Below are 19899 nucleotides of genomic sequence, written 5' to 3' on the forward strand. Positions count from 1 at the left end.
GTGTGACCTGCAGATGGACATGGTAATCTTACAGATATACTCATCAAAGAAACAGGACAGTTAGTCTCTAGTACAAAACATTTAATACAAATATAAGTACAAAACTTTATATAAAACATTTGTACAAAAACATGCACTTCATACAACGAGCTGATTATAGTACTCAGTAACTCACTATAACAGGCAAGCTATAACTTCATTCAATGTGTCCACACATCCAGTGTGGACGATAGATAGCGCTCACTAACTAGACAGACAGACAGACAGACAGACAGACAGACAGACAGACAGACAGACAGACAGACAGACAGACAGACAGACAGACAGACAGACAGACAGACAGACAGACAGATAGCGCTCACTAACTAGAGAGACAGACAGACAGACAGACAGACAGACAGACAGACAGACAGACAGACAGACAGACAGACAGACAGATAGATATAGATAGATAATCACTTATGTTGCATGCAAGTAAATCCAACGTGCGTAAAGACGGTGCGTAGCCTATAAGTCCAGCCCCTGTGTGCAAAACTGTTCTTATATTTAAAATATACAGCTCAAGCAATTCATTATTAGTTATAAATTAAGAATGTATTATTAATGAGTTAAAAGGGGGGGGGGGTGATCCTCGATGATTTCTCGATGAGTCTTATAACAATTTTGCTTTCGAGGAAAAAAACAACAACAATTAAATAGGTGTGGATGGCTTCAGTCAATGAATCAACAGCGGTCGTTAGCTCCCCACTGGGAGATCAGACAAACTTGATGGCCCATTCCCGCACACATCAGAGGTGGTTAGGATCAAAGGCATTTGTAGACAGACGCACAAGGCATGAATGGATGCCGGTGATCGTAGGTTTGACAGTCGGGAGGTTTGTGGCGAGCTGTGTGCGGCCGGGGAACGAGCGGCCATTCAATTATTATTATTATTATTATTATTATTACCCTTATTATTATTATTATTATTATTATTATTGTCATAAAATAGCTAAACAATCCATTTTTACGCACAGCAGCCCAAATACATGTCATGGTCCAGGTCCATGGACAGTTCATTCGCGATCATTACAAAAAGAGTGTAGCAGTACCTTCAAATAGGCCAGTAACATTAGTATTTATCTGATGAAGGTGGCTGGTGTTTGGGCTATTTCAATGGCATTCGTCCTGGGTTGTCAAACAGAATGATCACAACACCGTCACCAAGTCCAAGACAAGTGGAGTTTACTGGCCAGCTCAATAACAGACATATAGCATATTCCTTCTGTAAATGGGGAGTGGTTGGTTGGTCAAAGACGCACACAGGAATGAGTAGGAAAGTTGGCAGTGTTGAAAGGTCATGTCCAGTCCAGTCGCTGTATAGTTCTTATAGGCTACCATAAGAAGCGCACACCTCTCTCTCTGCCTGCTATGTTATTTGTTATATGATGGTTGCTTAGGTTGCAGTCACGTGTAATTGCGCATGACACATGCGTGCCACACATGTCTGTTTGGTTAATATTATGATTATTATGATGATAATGATTATAATACAATACACATGGGACGTTATACAAGCATTATAATATGATTTCGTTTTGATATTATTTCAACGGGGCATCATTCGAGAAGGCTTTCTGTCCGTCAGACACTCACTGTTTGTCATTATAATAATAATATGAATAATAATATGAATAATAATAACCATGACTATGCGCGGACTTTCGATTGTCCGTCAATCTGTCCGTCAATGATTCATTGTTTGTCAGGATAATAATGATTGGATCCGTTGAAATCATCAGATGTGCATGCTGCCTGCAGATGTGCATGCTGCCTGCATATAGATAGATGGACAGAGGACAGAAAGACATATATTCAGATGTGCGTGCTGCGTGCAGATAGATAGATGGACAGACAGACAGACAGACAGACAGACAGACAGACAGACAGACAGAAAGACAGACAGACAGACAGACAGACAGACAGACAGACAGACAGACAGACAGACAGACAGACAGACAGACAGACAGACAGACAGACAGACAGACAGACAGACAGACAGACAGACAGACAGACAGACAGACAGACAGACAGACAGACAGACAGACAGACAGACAGACAGACAGACGGACGGACGGACAGACTGAGACAGACCAACACAGACAGACAGACAGACAGACAGACAGACAGACAGACAGACAGACAGACAGACAGACAGACAGACAGACAGACAGACAGACAGACAGACAGACAGACAGAGCAATCCGATCTGCTGCCAGAGACGTTCAATATTACGATATATGTAAAAAGGGGGGAGGGAAAGAGAGAGAAACATACTCGAATTCGGAGCATACACACTAAAAAACAGTGGGTTATTTCATCTACCCAACCATGGGGTTATGAAATGTTTAACCCATTCTGGGTTATTAATATGGTAATGGGTTATTTTTGTGCAACCCAAGTGCTGGGTCAACATATTTTTTGTCTACCCAACCATGTGGTTATGAAATGTTTAACTCATTCTGGGTTATTTATATGGTATTGGGTTATTTTTGTACCCAACATATATATTATTTCTTTACCCAATACCTTAAAGGGATACTTCACTTTCGGCGGGGGGAAACATTTAAAAAATATATTAAAAATAAATGAAAAAAGTAATGGAAAATTCATGGCCCCCTCACGCATTAGAGTGTCATACTAATGTGTGAGGGGGCCTTTATTTTGCCATAACTTCTTTCTTCTTTTTTTTATATATATTTTTAATGTTTATTTTATGTGAAAGTGAAGTATCCCTTTAAGCACTTTGAGCTGCATTCATGTCATGAGAGGTGCTATTAAATAAAGTTTATTATTAATATTATTATTATTATTGTTATTATTATTAATGTATTATTGTTATTGTTATTATTGTATTATTATTATTATTATTATTATTATTATTATTATTATTATTATTATTATTATTATTATTATTATTATTATTGCCCCTTTGGTGGGTTTTGAAAAAGAGAGCTTGCTCTCAATGGGCTTCCCTGAATAATAAAAGAAAGAAAATAAAAAAACAGTGTTTGCGATTGTGGTCTGGAAACCAAGTAGAAGAAACTATGGGTGCGTTCGGAAATTGCGCACCGGAGCGCACTTGCCTATTAGTTTGTATTGGCCAGTGCGCTCAGTGCTGTATTTCCGAACGCACCCTATGTCACTCTCAAACTCACACATCTCCAACATTTAATTTATTTTTTATTAATTATTATTATTTTTTTAATTGTATTTATCCATCTGGGACGCAAAAGTGGTGTTGTACTACTGGGGTTCCATGTGTAGTTCATTTGACTGGAAGAAAACTACAACAAAATGGCGGCCGAGACTTGTCTACGCGCAGCGTGGACCCTACGTCTGACGTACTGACGTCAATGCCTTCATAAAGACGTGTTTGCGTCACTGCATAACCGCGACACACGAACAGCTGTGTGTGCAGTTGTCCCAGCATACTATTGAGCAGAGCTGTGTATCCCGTCGCGTGGCACATTAAATTAAAAAGGTTTGTGTACTTTTATATCTACATAGCAAAGTCGCATCGTCTGTTTTACCTTAGCTAACATTACCTAACATCAAGAAGTCTATATTTCCCTGCTATTTTATCGAGGCTAGCTGGTTAGTTTAGCTCAATGCTAACATGGCCTGTTCTGCTAGCATTGAGCAGAGCTAACATTTCCACGGGCTTAGCGTTAGTTTTAAAGACTAATTCAGATTATTTATAAATCCTGAAAGCGATATTCTGTTGTCAATATAGCAAATGTAATATCAAATTAACATTAGATGACCAAATGCATTCACTGGGTGTAGCAACCATGACCTCACTGTTTGTTTTTCACGGTGCTTCAAATAATGCTGCGTTAGGTTAGGTTTAGCATTGATTGATGTACTTTATTTAGTAAAGACATGAGAACAACAGTAGGCCTACATGGAAGTACAAATTCACAATACAAGGTCTACTAAACTGGAAGACTCATTAAGCACTGAGCTTGTTTAAGATGAGATCCCCATGCACACAAATCATGATGAGCTTTAGCGTCCTAACGTTAAATATGCTGGCTAAACATTCATTTAGTGACTGCTTTTGGTTCTCCATTGGTATGCAGTAGAAATGTCTTTATGGGTTAGGGTTAGGGTTAGGTACTTTCACCGCTCATTTAGTTAATTTGTTTTGATGATACAGAGAGATGGCTGTTAGCTGTTGTAGCTAGCAAACATTACATACTGCTGATGCCCTGTTAGGTCATGTGTGGTGTAGTTCAGTGGTTCTCAACCTTTTCAGGCCGTGACCCCCCCCCCCCCCCAAAAAAAAAAAAAATCATATTTGAACTGGGGTCCCCAGGGGTAAATATTGTGAAAATAGCAGATCTACAAGCTCACAATGGCTCGGGCATTGTGAGCTTGTAGATGTGCTATTTTCAAATGTTGTGCCTCTTTCTTATATTTGGCCAATGTTTGACCAGTTTAAATAGTTTGTTTACTTTTGATGCAGTAATGTTGTTTTTAGGTATTAAAAAGGTCCTAAAAATCCTTAAATTGTCACTTCACTGTCATCTGGGGACCCCCTCCCAGGTTGAGAACCACTGGTGTAGTTGATTAACTAATCTTGCTCTATTGTGGGTTGACCTGTTTCTAGCGTCACAAAAGTGTATCACTCTATATAAAAATAAAGGCTTTGATATAACTCTAAGTCTGCAGATAAAATACAATGCTAATAACCATAGTAAGTGGGGCTCATGTGTGCTAAATACAACGGGTAATTTTTTTAAAAATAGGAGAAGCAGACATTTGTCAGTTTTAGTAGCCTCATCAACTGAATAAATTAGCCACAGCAGTGAGGTTGAAGTCATGCAAATGTACATTTTGTGTTGTTTTAATTAAGCTCTTTATGTGTTTTTGTCTCAGATCAATGGACACCTTCGTGTGTGACACTTTGACTCAGTGGCAGTTGACAGACCTTATCGATAGATTTAAAGGTAAGAACATGTTTTTTTTTACGTTCACAGCAAGCAGATGGTCTGCATAGCTAGGTAAAGAAATTATTTGAAATGGCATTGACTGCATTGTATTTTGTTACTGAAAATGCATTTTTATTCCAATAGCTTTCATGTAATTAGCCTCTTATTTTTTGCTGTTCTCCGTGGTTTAAATAAAGATGTCCTTGTATTTTGTTTTTTTGTCTTTCAGACGAGGGAATTGACGAGGAGAGCTTTGTTCTTTTAGATGAGGGGACCATCAACCAGTTGATTCCAAAAGCTGGCCCCAGGCTCAAGTTCCTCAAAAAATTTAGAGGACTTGTAAATGTGAGAGGCTACACCCCCCCACACACACATTCATTCTGAGGATTTGTTCAAATTAGTGAGCAGATGGCATATATTTGCTTTAAATGCAAGAGGCAAATTCCAGGCGATGCCAAGGCTCTGTTTCAACATTTACGTGCAGTACATCATGTAAACCATTCATCAACATATTTCCAATGTAGTGAAACTGGTTGTGGTAGAACATTTTCTTTTATAAGGTCTTATAGAAGACACCTAGGAAAGGAGCATGAAAACCAAAGTGATACTCTCGATGATCCCCTTGAAGGTCCAACCCAGCCTGTTAACATACAGCTTGCTGAAAATGAGCCGGTACAGGGAGATGAGGAAGTTGAGGATGAATGGGATGGACTAGGGCAAGATGACATGACCAACCGGGTAGCCCTTTTTTTTAGCTCATATGAGGTCTAAACCTTCTTTGACGTTCTCTAACTTAAACTTTATGGTTCAACACACCTGAGATGGATGTGATAAATTGTACAGTGAGTATTTTTTGTTTAATCTGTCTACATATCGTTGCTGTCGGGCAGAAATCTTGTATCCATATTTAAATTTTTGTATATGTCCTAATTCGTCATATTGTAGATCTACAAGCTCCCAACGACGAGAGCTTGTCGATTGGCTATTTTCACAATTTTAAAATGTTAAAAATAATAAAAGGAACCATTTTGGACATACACGGTTTCCACCCGACGGCGACGATGTACAGTAGTAGTCACTGTCAGTTAAGAAGTTACATTTTTGTTTTCTATCTTTTTCAATTTGCCGCAGATGGTCCAAACTTTTCGCCTTTTTCATTCACTCGGGTGAAGGGTTTCAGAGTGGTTTTGTGTTTGCTTAGGGGTCAATATAAACTGTACTTTACACAGGTCTCTGAATGTATCAAAACTTTGGCAGTGATGATGTCCTTTCTGGTGCACATCTCACACCATGCATACTGTGTGCAGTCTTCTGAGTCCGCTAGTGTGGTCTGGCACACTAATTTACATTACTGACGCTCATCTGGCAATTGTAGGTGGCTGTCACTGTTTGTTACATTAACCTGGGTTTTCTGTTTAGATTGAACCTGCTGTGCCACTGCCACCTAGAAGTCCTGATGTCCAACCACCAACTGCCACACCACCCCTCATGGAGGAAGGACTGGCAACTGCCACCCGGCCACCCTCCATGGAGGACCAAACGGCACCTGTCGTACCATTAATGATACCACAAACCTTGTATATAATTCCACAATTTGTAAGCTCCACTTTTTAATACTTGGGTTTCACTTTTTTCTTTAATCAACACTAAAGAGTAATAAACGATATCTGCAATGTTGTCCCTTCTTGCAATTTTCTCAGGATATCCGACAGATTCTCACAGGCTCAACGGAAGGCAAGCAGATCCTGGGGAGCCTTGATGAGGATGGGATCACCATTTCGCAAAGAAAGTGCCTCGTCCGTATTATGGTATCTCACCTCATGGAGAAGTTTGGAGAGAGGTAATAGAAAAGTTTTTTTTGTTTTTGCTTGAATGTTATGGATGTTTGAAAAGGTTATATAAATCTTCTTTCAGGGGATAAGACGGGACACTACTTTCAAGTCTGACCTTTACCACCAACATAAACATGCACAACACATGTACTAAAACACACGTTCAGTAGTGCTTTTAATGTATTAGGATCCCTATTAGCTGCAGAATATGCTACAGCCATTATACTGGGGTGCGAGACATGTTTTAGCAATACTTAAGATCTAATTTGACTCTGCTGGTAATTTAGTTTTTCTGTGTTTGCAGTCCTACCAATGAGACAAAAGGCCCTGGCTGCATCGTTGATTCATGGGTTTCCCTCCTTGAAGGACGACTCAAGCAGTGGCTTCGTAAGTAATTAACATTTTATTGAGGAATTGATGCTAAAACAGTCAGTTGAACACAATATAACTCATCTCCCAGCACCAGAGTACTGGACTTCTCTGCTATGTCGTCAGACAGGCACAGTCATATAGACAAACCCTGTTCTAGATGGCTCAGCCACATCTTGTAGCCACGCTATCAAAATGTGCCTCATCTCTATTCACCAAAGACTTTCATTTCTTGACAGGGAGTCTGGTTCACCCCAGGACGGAACCGCCACCCAGCCTGTGGATTCCTTGAAGACAGGCTTCGGAACGTGAGGAAGAGGATGAGATCACAGAGCAGATCACGGGACAGGTCACAGAGTACGCAGCAGACACCGCCACAAAGTAGTGAAGCTGGCACTCGTAGGACATTCATACCAGGTAATCGTTGGAACTGAATAATTTTTTAAAGCCATACAGACATATCATTTTGAGATTGTTAATATCCTTGTGTACTTTTTATAGAATGTACCTATCGGAAGAAAGAGCCATACAGTGCAAAGAGTGGCTGAAACATAATTCGCAGCCCCTCAACCAGGTGGAGCAATACATGCAGGATACAGCAGTGTACAGGTCAGTAGGAATGCACTGAGGACACTAGCTGCAGCACTCTTTTAATGTCATTTTGCCTATGCATGTGCCTCATGGTACTGTAGCACCTCAAAGTCATTCAAATCTAAACTACAGACTTCTCAAAACAAACTACTACTAGACCTCTAACGCCTCTAACACCTATGACCCTAACCCCTGCTCATTATGATGCTATAGAGCATCGCAGTTCCCGCCCCTTCCGGGTTCCACCGCAAAATACTCAATGCATTTTTCCCATTGACATTTCCAAAAATATTTATATCAATTAATTTAAGCCTAGACTCAAGCCATCCAGGGTCCTGGTGAATCATGACCATAAAACGTTTGATTCTGTGATTATTATTTTTTTGAAAACGGCAAAACAAAGGGTATTTATTAAATATAGTATATCATATAATTAAATATAAAAAAAAGAAATCACAGAAAAAAACGTTTTATGGTCATGATTCACGGATGGCTTGATTCTAGGCTTAAATTAATTGATATAAATATTTTTGGAAATGTCAATGGGAAAAATGCATGAGTTTTTCCTTCCGGCACCAGGAAGTGGGCGGGAACTGCGATGCTCTATAGTGGGATGGCTCAGGGTAGAGGACGGAGTACAGCAACTTGCAATGGGCCTGGTTTTCAAGGGACCAGTGCCCATGTACCTGTCAAAAAGAGTGAGAAAAGGGCACATCACCAGTGGAAGCTCCATTACTCTTGTCCCCCCCCTCCCCCCCAAAATCTGCACAAACTTGGGGATGAATGCATTTCACTATAATGCTACCAAAATGTGGAACAGCCTACCACCAGCCATCAAGAAAGTGCAACTCCTTACCCTCCAAAACTGTCATAAAAGAGCACCTGTCTGCAACTGCCCAAGGCCTTTTTGTGTTATCCTTTTTAACATTTTTGTACTGCTGTACTTTCTACAAACTATCAAACAGGGCCAAGTCTTTAAGGGAAAACAGGTGGGACATTCAGAGGATCCGTCTTGAGTTCCCACATCTTTTCACTCCAGGCATGGTAAGTTAGAAAGGAGTATACATTTTCATATGATGTTGATGCATTGTTTAACAATCTTTTATCAGTATGTCCGCTGCCGCATTGAATTTTCTATTTCTTTTAGATTGCACAGGACTTTCAGATCCTACATGGAGAGGCTGCGCCGAAGCTCTTCGAAACCTGGCTGCCGTGTTTTAAAGACAAGATTCTGCAACTGGCGAGACGGGATGGGAAACTAAACTTGTCGCTTGATGGATTAACACCCGGTAATACATTGTTATATTGTACAGCAGACTTTATTTTACTACTAAATTACCAAATCACAGATATGCCATTCCACATATTGATACCTATACAATTGTCTTCCTACAGATTGTTTGGGGGAACTTGCGCTGTGCCAACTACCAACGCTGCTCCCACCAACTGTCTACAAGGTTGGCCGAAAAGTGGTCCGGCACACTATGGAGGAGTCTAAGTTGGCCTTCATCGATCATAAGCCTGTAAGTCCCTCTGCATATCTAAAGGGAAATGTTATACTTAACCACTTGAACCCAGCATCCATATTCTTGGGGGGGGGCGGGGGGCAGATATGCAAGCTCACAACGCTTTGTTATCAGCCACTGCTCTCGGTGAATGCCAAATCTTGCTTACTCTTTGCTTTTACTTTGTTTTTATCTTGTCTTTTGTTCTTCATTTCTTTCTCAGGTTGGAACTAACTTGGTGGAGTACCTCCATGAGGCGAAGGTGTCAAGACCTTGCCCATATGTCCTGTCCATATGTCCTGTCCTGTAACATCAAATATGCACTTGATCACAGAAGGAGGAGACGTGATACTAGCTGGGCCAACAGGAGTTTTTGACGTTCCCTTGGGGCAGAGGTGTGAAGTTTGTGGGGAAGAGGGGTCTTCCTCCCTACATGCAGGTATGGCTATATACTAACCATCATTTCTATTGCCAGTTTAATGATTGATGTCCCCAAGCTCTTGAGGTGTAATTTTTTCCCCAACACAGACATTAAGTGTATTGTCAGAGGAGTAAAGAAGCCAGAAACGATTCACATTTAAACATTTAAACTATCCAGTCAGTGAATTTAGACTTTGTCCATTTTATCAGGGCTGAAATTACTGACGTGACAATTTCAACAGTGACATTTTATCTGTATGAAGGCTGTTAGTTTTCACAGACTAGCATTGGATTGTAGAGACTAAAGCTATTTTAGTCTCTACTATGATCATATTAATAGCTGACATCTACTTGAATCGTATCATCTGCAGATTCCAGTGCACCCAGTACCTCTGCAGCAGGAACGGGGTTCTGGTTCCCTCAGAGGCCTGGTGGAGCTGCCCCTGTGGCACTAGCTGCTGCTACCCCTCCTCCACCAAATACTTTCAACAGGTAAGAACAAATGATATGTACTCTATATTATGCAGAGTAATACTTTGTCTGAATGTGAAGCCAGGAATTGTACAAACATCAACTACCCCCCCTCCCCCCCCCCCCCCTCTGTCTGTACAGAGACATATTCATTGGGAGAGTGGAGAGAGGAAGACTGGTCCTGGAGCAGAGGATGATCCTTACACTGACTCAGCAGGAGGAGCAGTCTTCTGCAACGGTCTGTGAGAAAATCAAGCTCGAGCTGGCAACAGACCAACAAGTTTTGTTCTGCGATGCTCAAGGAAACCTTTTGGTTGTCTCCAGCACAGACTCCAGTACGTTAAGATATTTTCAAATCTGGTCATTTTCTCTGGCTTGGTTGAATGCTTCAAATCTCAGAGCCTTTGTATGTTTGGGTATTTTCATCTTATGTCTTTTATTCTTTTAATGAATAATTACGTTTGTTTAAAATCTAGTGACATTGGGAAGCTTAGCCTGACTAAGCTTGTGTACTTAACATTATAACTAAAGTCTATTCCGAATTGAATTCCGGACTTTTCATTGTAACAGAGTATTTCTATATTACAGTATGATACGTTTATTTGAGTACTTTTTACACCACTGACTGATATAGTGTTGTGAATGCGCACGAAAAGCGCGCTGGAATGAATTAATGATGGCTTAATTAGGTCTATAAAATGTGTGTTCCCAAAGCCCTATACAAGGTCTAGTTTTTCCCACCACTCAGTTTACTGTCATAGTTGAAAGCATTTCTGGCTTTCAACTATCCAAATTGTGAATTATTAACAATATTTTAATGAAACATCTGGGTCAGAAACTTCTAGTTAGAATTTGAATTACTATTATTGGTTGTCCAACACAGACTCTGGTACACTCTGGTATTTTTAAAGTTGATGATGGTTTTAAATGTAACCAGATCTTGGAATTCAAATCAACTGTTGCTCCATTTTCTGTTCTGTAGCAAAGGTGTGGAAATGCAACACTTGGAAGGTCAATGGTGCAGTCTCTAAATATTTTTTTTCTCCTCTCTTCCCCCAGTGTTAAAGACATTGAGGAGCTTGTGCTGGCAGCTGATGGGCTGTCACCCAGAACATCCGCCAACTACTTCATTTGTTCATGAGGCAAAGCAGAGTGTCCACGGTCGCCTTGACTCAAGCACAGAGGGTCACTCTGAGGTGTCTGCAGAGGTTTGCATTTTTATTTTTTACAGTTTCAGACCTGAGGATGACTCTAAAAACGCCTTCTAAAGCCTTGCCTCGAATCACATGTGATCAGTATGAAGAGACATAAAGTGATGTTTTCACAGCCTGTTATCCGGCTGTGTAGCTTTTTGGTTTATCTCCAGCACCACAGTTAAGTCGATGCTGTTTGAGCATTGTATTAAAGATACTAAAATGGATGTTGATCATAATGTGATAATTAATATTAATGGCTGACATCTGCTTATCGTATAATTTCAGCTTCCCCTGCACAAGTACCTCTACAGCAGTGGGTTATCATCCACAAATTAACTTTTGCGTCGAGGAGATAATTCTACCTGAACTGGGTTCCGGTTCCCTCAGAGGCCTTTTAATGTCTTATAGACATTTGAGTACTTTTTACACCACTGACAGAGTGTTGTGAATGCACACGGAAAATGCGCTGGAATGAATTAATGATGGATTAATTGTTAGGTCTATAAAATATGTGTTCCCAAAGCCCTATACAAGGTCTAGTTTTTCCCACCCACTCAGTTTACTGTCATAGTTTAAAGCATTTCTGACTTTCAACTATCCAAATTGTGAATTATTAACAATATTTTAATGAAACATCTGGGTCAGAAACGTATAGTTAGAATCTATTTGAATTACTATTATAGGTTGTCTCCAACACAGACTGGTACATTAAAGTTGGTGATGATGGTTTTAAATGTAACAAGATCTTGGAATTCAAATCAACTGTTGCTCCATTTTCTGTTCTGTAGCAAAGGTGTGGAAATGCAACACTGAAGGTCATTGTCCTCTTGGAAAGTGACTTCCACCAACTGCGGGGGCAAGAGGCGCAGAAGCAGGTAATGAGCATTGCGTTTAATTAACAGCTTTTCTAAACACAGACATAAACGTTTCATGTGTTTGAATGGGGAGGTGTCACTATGTTGGACTGTCTCTGTATGCCACAGTCTGCCTATCTTTGACAGTGAATTTGACCTTTTATGCACATTGTAAAAATGGCCAGATGTGGCTATGACAAGCCAGTAAATTAGAATATTGCAGATCTGCTTGGAACAAGAGAAAGGTGACACATGAGGTAAATGACAAGCCTCAAATGTAACTTGCTAAGCTAACTTTTATTTTGATATTTGCTAGCTAATGTTTAGCCGTTGTACAAATCTAAAGAACAGAAGCATGTTTATTTATTGTAATGTTGGCAAGTGTAATTTGGAAGTCAATGGTGCATTCTCTAAAAAAAAAAAGTCTCCTCGCTTCCTTAATATTAATGGCTGACATCTGTATCATTCGTATCATTTCAGCTACCTCTGCAGCAGTGGGTTATCATCCACAAATTAACTTTTGCGTCGAGGAGATCCATTCTACCTGAACTGGGTTCCGGTTCCCTCAGAGGCCTGGTGGCACCAGCTGTTAACCCCTCCACAACCACCAAATACTTTAAACAGGTAAGAACAAAAATATGCACTGTATCTGCAGAGTAATACATTGTCTGGATGTGCTGCCAGGAATTGTACAAAATTAAACTACAGTCTTCACATCTCAGAGCCTTTGTATGTTTGGGTATTTTCATCTTATGGCTTTTATTCTAATGATGAATAATTTCATTTGTTTAAAATCTAGTGACATTGGGAAGCTTAGCCTGACTAAGCTTGTGTACTTCACATTATAACTAAAGTCTAACAAGTTACAACAGGGCAGATCTGCCCTAATTATAGCCTTTATAATCTGATATTGTATACTTACACATTTGCTTATATATCTAGAGGGGTGGGGGCAAGATGGATAGACATTTATTGATACTGCCAGGGCAATCTATTGCAAAGGTTGCAGTACGAAAAAAATGACAGATGAAAGTAGAGGGACATCTATGCCTTCAAGTGTAAACTTGTCAAAGATTACAGTTGTAGGATGACACAAAATAACATCTGGTGTGGATGTCTGCACTTTAACCGACCATTATTTGCCTAATGTTTTTGCTTCATTCCATAGCAAACGTTTGGAAACGTGGCAGCACACGGTCGTACTCTTGGAGAGCAAGTACCAGGAGCTTCAGCGAGCCAAGAGACGGAGGTAATAAGCATTGCATTTATCCAAACCAAAAACAATCTCAGACTGATTTTCTAAATGCAGACATACTATTTTGTAAATACAGACATACACATTGCATTTGATTGAATGGGGAGGTTTCACCATATTGGTGAATGTGTGAGGTGTCTGCTTATCTTTATTGAAAATGTGACTTTATGTGCATTGTAAAAACAGGGAGCAGATGTGGCACTATAACTGGTGACTGAAGACGGTTCATTACAATATTGAATATTGAGAATTTGTTACACGAAAACATGGACACAGAATAAATGAAAATCCTCAAATCTGTGGCACTTGCTAATCTAATGTTTTTCATTGTCTTCACATTTTGATAGCTGTAATTGTTAGCTATTGAACAATGTAAAGAATCGAAACCTTATTGTAATGGCAGTGAAATTTGTATTGTCTCAATTAACATTTCTTCCTCCTTCCCACAGTGTCGACGGTGACACCCAAAAGAACATCAAGAACATCGAGGACCTGGCAGCTGATGGCCTTCTGCTCCGCATCAAGCTCTGAGCGTTCTGCTGTCTGTCATCATCCAAAACATCCGCCAACTACTCTCCACGGACTGTTAAATGAGTGCATTAAATTGAACAGGCAAATGTCAACATAAATGAACACATTTATTCCAGAGATTATCGAGGATGTCGTCCATTCCAGTGAGCTCAAGTTATTGGCACCAAAGCTGGGGTCTTGACATTTGGGGCAATTTCTCTCATTGAGGATCCATTGTTGTACATAGATGACTCATCATGGTCTCTTCAAGATGAATAAACGGAACAATAATTTGATCAGTATCTCTCAGTCAGTAGTATACAGTATCAGAAGAGAAATTTAGTCCTTCGCGTAGAGAACTGGAGTTTAAAAAAAAAAAGATTGTTATGGACTAGCCTAAAAAAAAGTGTTTTGAAAATGTGATTTAGAAATGCAAACCATTGCAGATCACACACTTCAGAGTGTCCCTGACGGTGGCAATCTGCGCTCCTGTCAAGACTTCTGTGGAGAATATACTAACTGTATATACTGCTTTGAACAATTACACTGTTGCTACAATATGCAATTAAATTTAACTAACTTCAGCACTTGTATTCATTCTTTATGACATTGCCATCTGCTCATTAATTCTGAAATTCTTTACAATGGTCCTGGTTTTTCTGCAGTGTAGTTACACCACCTTACTGATGGCAAATATTAAAGTCTATGAAAGTTTAATGAGATGGTTAGAGGTGGTGTCCTACCACCTACTGGTAGACAAGAGGTATAACATTAGGCAGTCATTTATTTTGTATTACAATGAGGTGAAGTAAATGAAACATGAGGCTGCTTTAAAAATATATATGAAATGTATTTAAGTGTTACATAGCACTATATTCACATAGTAGGCTATCATTAATGTTTGGGAACAGTCTCCATTTCTATAGAAAAGAGAAAATAGGCCCGGACCGTTGGCAGGTAATCCAGCCTGGCAATGACAGCGTGCTGCGGGTTCGACTCCCGATCCCGACGACCTTTGCTGCGTGTCTCCCCATTTCTTGTCAGTCTACTGTTCCTATCAATATAGGCAGAAAAATACCACGTGAATGTCTAATAAAAGAGGAAAAATAGATTTTCCTGGTCAGAGCACACCCGAAGACATAAAGAGGACCTGACCCCAGGAAAGATTCGAATCCCAGCCTCCCACACTGAAATCTGACTGCTTAACCACTACGCTAATCACCTACTGTTTAAAGTTATGACACTTTATTCTGTATTTAACACAATTATTGGGGAAAGTGAGAAAAAAAATAATAAAGAAAGAAAATGCACGTAAGCTGTCCCCCCCCCCCCCCCCCCCACACACAAATCCTCCACCTCCATAAACCCCAAACCTCACCCACTCCATACCCTCATGCCCGCAGCGGCGCAGCCTCTGCCCCACCTCTCCCGTGACGTCTGAGAAGGAAATAAAAATAATAAATAAAAATAATCCATTTGGGCTTTTCGTATTGTGAAACTGAAAAGGAAAACACCATGACGCCAATTTACTCTCTTTTTACTGAGAAGGAAATAAATAATAAATCAAAATAAAATAATCCATTTGGGTTTTTCGTATTGTGAAACTGAAAAGGAAAACACTATGACGCCAATTTACTTCTTTAGTCCCAAAATACATAATGATAGAATGCAAAAGACAAAAATGAAAAAGCGGGCAGTTTTGACTTGATTTAGCGTTTATTAATTCTGTAAGGCAGAACGGTGAAATGACACCACTTCCGTTTTGGATCAGAGTTCTCAATATGAAAAAAGCGCAAAGCAACACCTTATTCCTTCTTCAGTTGCACCGCAAAGAATGACAAAAGGAATGAGGCAAAACGAAAAAAGGGACCGCTTTGGTGTCGTTTTAGTGTTTCTGGGTTTGTAGAGTAAACATGGAAAAAGAGTCCTTTTTTGTTTGTTTGCTTTAGAACGAAAAACGGATATGGCTTTTTTGTTTTTTGAACTTGGCGTAGAAAAGGAATTATCCATAGGCCCCCTGACCCACATCTTCAAGTATAGCCGTATATTGATATTTTTTTTCCTGATGGTTAAAAAAGATATAAAGGTCCAACTGTTTTCTTTAGCGTTGACACAACTTAATAGGTTTCTGCAGGTTACCCTCATCAGTAGAAGCAGCAGTAACATGATTTTAAATCTAACAAAGGCACCTCAAATATGTACTATGTATTTTTTACTTTCTGTGTTAATATTTCTTGCTACAATGAAGAGCTGAAACTAAAATAAATGTACACTTGTATACCTGTAGGGCTATATGGGGTGCAACAAATACAAGTTAACCTTGAACCCAGAGATGATTTGTTAAAAAAACAACTAAAGATTAGCCTCGTCTGTGATATTCTCAATTTACACTCCTGTCTATAATCCTTGCATCATTAAGGAAGTCATAACTTCATACAGTTATTGTGTTATTTATGATTAAGGTCCCACGTGGTTTGGTGTACATTGGAAAGATGTCACAAAGTAAACATAAAAGCACTATTCAGAGAATTAAAGAATCAGGTTGCTGTACACTGCCAATGATTCAAGACATGAAATCGCCATTTTAAACTTATGTGGGACTGAAAAAAGATATACAGAACATATTTTAAATAGGATACATTGGAAATGCACATTGCATAACCTGGCATCCTAAGGGTTGAATGACAAGATTTCATGGCAAGCAATTTCATGCCTCAACCAAGAATGTTTTATGAACACTGCAAGGCTGGTGCTTTATTCTTTACGTAAATAGCTTTTGGTATTGCAATATCTATGGTTTAAAGGAGTTTAAGTATTGTCATTAACCTAGTCTAACCAAACCATTAACAGGTTTCCTAGTAGTACTCAAACAAATGTGATGCTTTACTACATTTAAATAAATTAAAGATTTCTTGCCTTAAACAAGCATAAACCATACTCACCAAGTGTTTTACATCACAAATAGATGCAAAAAAGCTTCAGATTTGCTTTATTTCTCAATGAGACACACACGTAGTTTCTCATAGTTGTGATGTGCATCAGTTTACCATTTCATAATATACTCTTTTTCAGACTATCTAATGCTTGTTTTTTAATTGCTTTTCATCCGTCATTATAATCTGCATCTCATATGTTACTGTTAGAGTATAAGCAGCGTCTGTCCAGAGTTAGGGGGGAAAAAAAGGTTGAAAAGGCATTCATTGATATGAATGAATTTTATTTTTTATTTGTATAGCACTTTTCCAAACATAGTTACAATGTGCTTTACATACATATTAAAACAGCAAACATTAGCAAGAGAGAACAATATATATATATATATATATATATATATATATATATATATATATATATATATATATATATATATATATATAGATATAATGGAACATTACATAACAATAGATGAGCAAGTGGGCAGCAATTCATCTCCTCAACAACACCTTCATCAGAATCAGTACATTAACCTATAGGCTACACAAACTAAATGAGTCACCAAAAAAGTCAAAAGAATCTCTCAAGACAGATTCTAGGAAAAACAAAGAGACACAAGAAGACGTTTCCCCCCATCCCCTGTGTCCATCATTTCTTATTATTTAATTATACTACCAATGACATGTGTTGAATGCTCTTGGACTGTTATTGTTATTATTAAGACTAATGTCTCAAGGGGTCATGCTGTGCTGCCTCCTTGAAACTTGGCTTGCCCAGCCAAAATGTAATTTCTGGCACCGCTAATGCCTCACATCACTGAGCAAATGGAAACACATTACCCAAAACATTGTTATAACGTCACAGCAGGCAGATATTGGAGCACTGTTTTATTTATCATGTCATGTGACTCTGACGTTTCTTTTTGCATCTTTAATTTATTTCCCCAAATGCACATTTGCTAGTGCATGTTGTTTCTCTGCCACTTTCTTATATTTGTCAAGATGCAGACATTGTCATCCATGTCTCTTGAAAACGACGTTACCCCAACATGTTGAAATGGTAATTAAACATAAGCTTTCTTCCTGTGTTACGCAGCCAGAGCGTCTACAGGGTACACATTACTCTGTACAGTCAGACATCTGGAGCATGGGTCTATCCCTGGTGGAGATGGCCATTGGGCGGTTCCCCATCCCACCGCCTGATGACAAGGAGCTGGAACACATATTTGGCTTCCCAGTGGAGGGGGAAGCAGCCTCCAGTGAATCCTCTCCAAAGCCACGTCCCCCCGGGCGACCGGGTAGCTGTAAGTCTACAAGCTCCAAATACAGTACATCTTGTTTATTGTACATAGAAATTGCAAGCTCTATGAATTGGTGAAGAGACTTGTCCATTGACTGAAATCAGTAATTTCAATCATCTTTAGTGAATCACTATCACAAAAAACTAAAATGACTTTGAGACTGACGTCTGTAGTGTGATGTTCTCCACCAGCGTATGCAGCAGACAGCAGACCTCCAATGGCTATTTTTGAGCTGCTCGACTACATAGTCAATGAGGTGTGTAGATGTCCCTGCTTTATTTACACGATAAATCATGATTGTGAGCTGAACTGTAAATGGATTTAGCCATAGCTGTGTGTTGCTTGTCAGCATGACATCATGCTCTAGTTCTTGCTGATTGGAGCCTCTATTTTTCAGCCCCCACCAAAGCTGCCAGGGATATTTGGCTCAGAGTTCCAAGACTTTGTGAATAAATGGTATGCAATCAGAATCAGTAACATGCAATAGCACTCAACAATTGTAATGTTAAATCAAATGCCTCTCAGTCAGAACCAATTCACATGCCATCTAGTGGTGTCAACAAAGACTGCACTTTGAAACAGCTTAATTGAATCTCTTTTACAGTTTGATAAAGAATCCAGCAGAACGGGCAGACTTGAAACATCTGACGGTGGGTAAAGCCTTAGTTGGTCAGTTATTTAATAGTTCTACTTGTATATAAAATGACTTAAACTGTATTTCGTTTTAGGTCCACCCATTCATCAAGCAATCTGAGGCAGAGGAAGTTGATTTTGCTGGCTGGTTGTGCATTACCATTGGACTCAATCAACCTGTAACCCCAACCCACGGTGGAGGCATGTGAAAACTGTCCATGTGCTCTACGCATAACCCAACCATTCAGCAGCCCGTCAACTGCCTCCCAGAAATCAAGTTCCTCCTATAGACTGGATCCATTATGGGATAATGTATCGCAAGTACTCAACTGGATATTTTAAGTTTTTGTCTCTCTCCCGACAGATGTAATTGCAATGATGTCCTAACTACAATAAAGATAGTGGCACATCTAGTCTCCAATCCAACACACCATCTGCTTCAAATAATTTTAATCAACCAGTGTCCTACCAGATACAAGTCAAATTCCTCCAAGCAAGAGACCACCTTCAACAACTGCAGATATTGTCAGGTGGAAACCTTTGTCCAAAACGGTTACTTTTCAGGGAATGGCAATATCTTTTAGATGAAAAGATATTCACGGAAGTGAAAATACAAGTTTGTGACTAGTTGATCTTGTAGATCGGCCATTTTCACTACTTCGCTTCACTCTTGTACGATCAAGAAGAAATATGGACACGGTTTCTGCCCGGGTAAGCCGAGTCCCCAGAAGTTCTCGCCAGCTCTCACATTCAAATGGGAGCGGCGAGAAAACGGCCTGACAGTAACGATATGCTAGTTATTAACATTTTGTTTTATTCATTAAAAAGTCCCAGACTTAACAAGCTGTAAAATCAGTTGGATTCAGTATGATTTAGCTACTTTGCTAAGTGAATTCAACCGAGTATTGGACCATTGTATAGGCTGCACCACAAGCCCGTCTGAAAGCCATTTTTTCTATAGTGATCCTGTATTGCAACAAATGCCTTTTGCTCAACACCATGCTGCTTTAGAGCAACCCAGGTCATGTCTTTGCTCGCTTTTGTGAAACATGT

General features: G+C 39.5%; 2 protein-coding genes across 2 annotated transcripts; both read left to right on the forward strand.

Moving 5' to 3' along the window:
• The first annotated feature begins 7470 nt into the window (after window positions 1-7470).
• On the forward strand, window positions 7471-14685 carry LOC308093931 (uncharacterized protein). Its single transcript, XM_080440337.1, has 13 exons — window positions 7471-7594; window positions 7679-7786; window positions 8734-8812; window positions 8916-9057; window positions 9164-9291; window positions 9497-9712; window positions 10065-10185; window positions 10306-10499; window positions 11224-11372; window positions 12149-12235; window positions 12695-12838; window positions 13383-13463; window positions 13919-14685. Exons 6-13 carry the CDS (start codon window positions 9568-9570, stop codon window positions 13928-13930), a joined length of 933 nt encoding a protein of 310 aa, XP_080296463.1. The 5' UTR covers window positions 7471-7594; window positions 7679-7786; window positions 8734-8812; window positions 8916-9057; window positions 9164-9291; window positions 9497-9567; the 3' UTR covers window positions 13931-14685.
• On the forward strand, window positions 14129-19510 carry LOC308093552 (dual specificity mitogen-activated protein kinase kinase 1-like; the record flags this gene model as incomplete). Its single annotated transcript, XM_080439887.1, has 6 exons — window positions 14129-14143; window positions 18009-18216; window positions 18405-18469; window positions 18611-18669; window positions 18818-18863; window positions 18942-19510. The coding sequence occupies 6 exons, from the start codon at window positions 14129-14131 to the stop codon at window positions 19053-19055; spliced, it is 507 nt and encodes a 168-aa protein (XP_080296013.1). The 3' UTR covers window positions 19056-19510.
• Between the last annotated feature and the right edge of the window lie 389 nt (window positions 19511-19899).

This window comes from Gymnoscopelus braueri (assembly GCF_963280865.1).
Source record: "Gymnoscopelus braueri genome assembly, chromosome: 10".
Lineage (NCBI taxonomy): Eukaryota > Metazoa > Chordata > Actinopteri > Myctophiformes > Myctophidae > Gymnoscopelus > Gymnoscopelus braueri.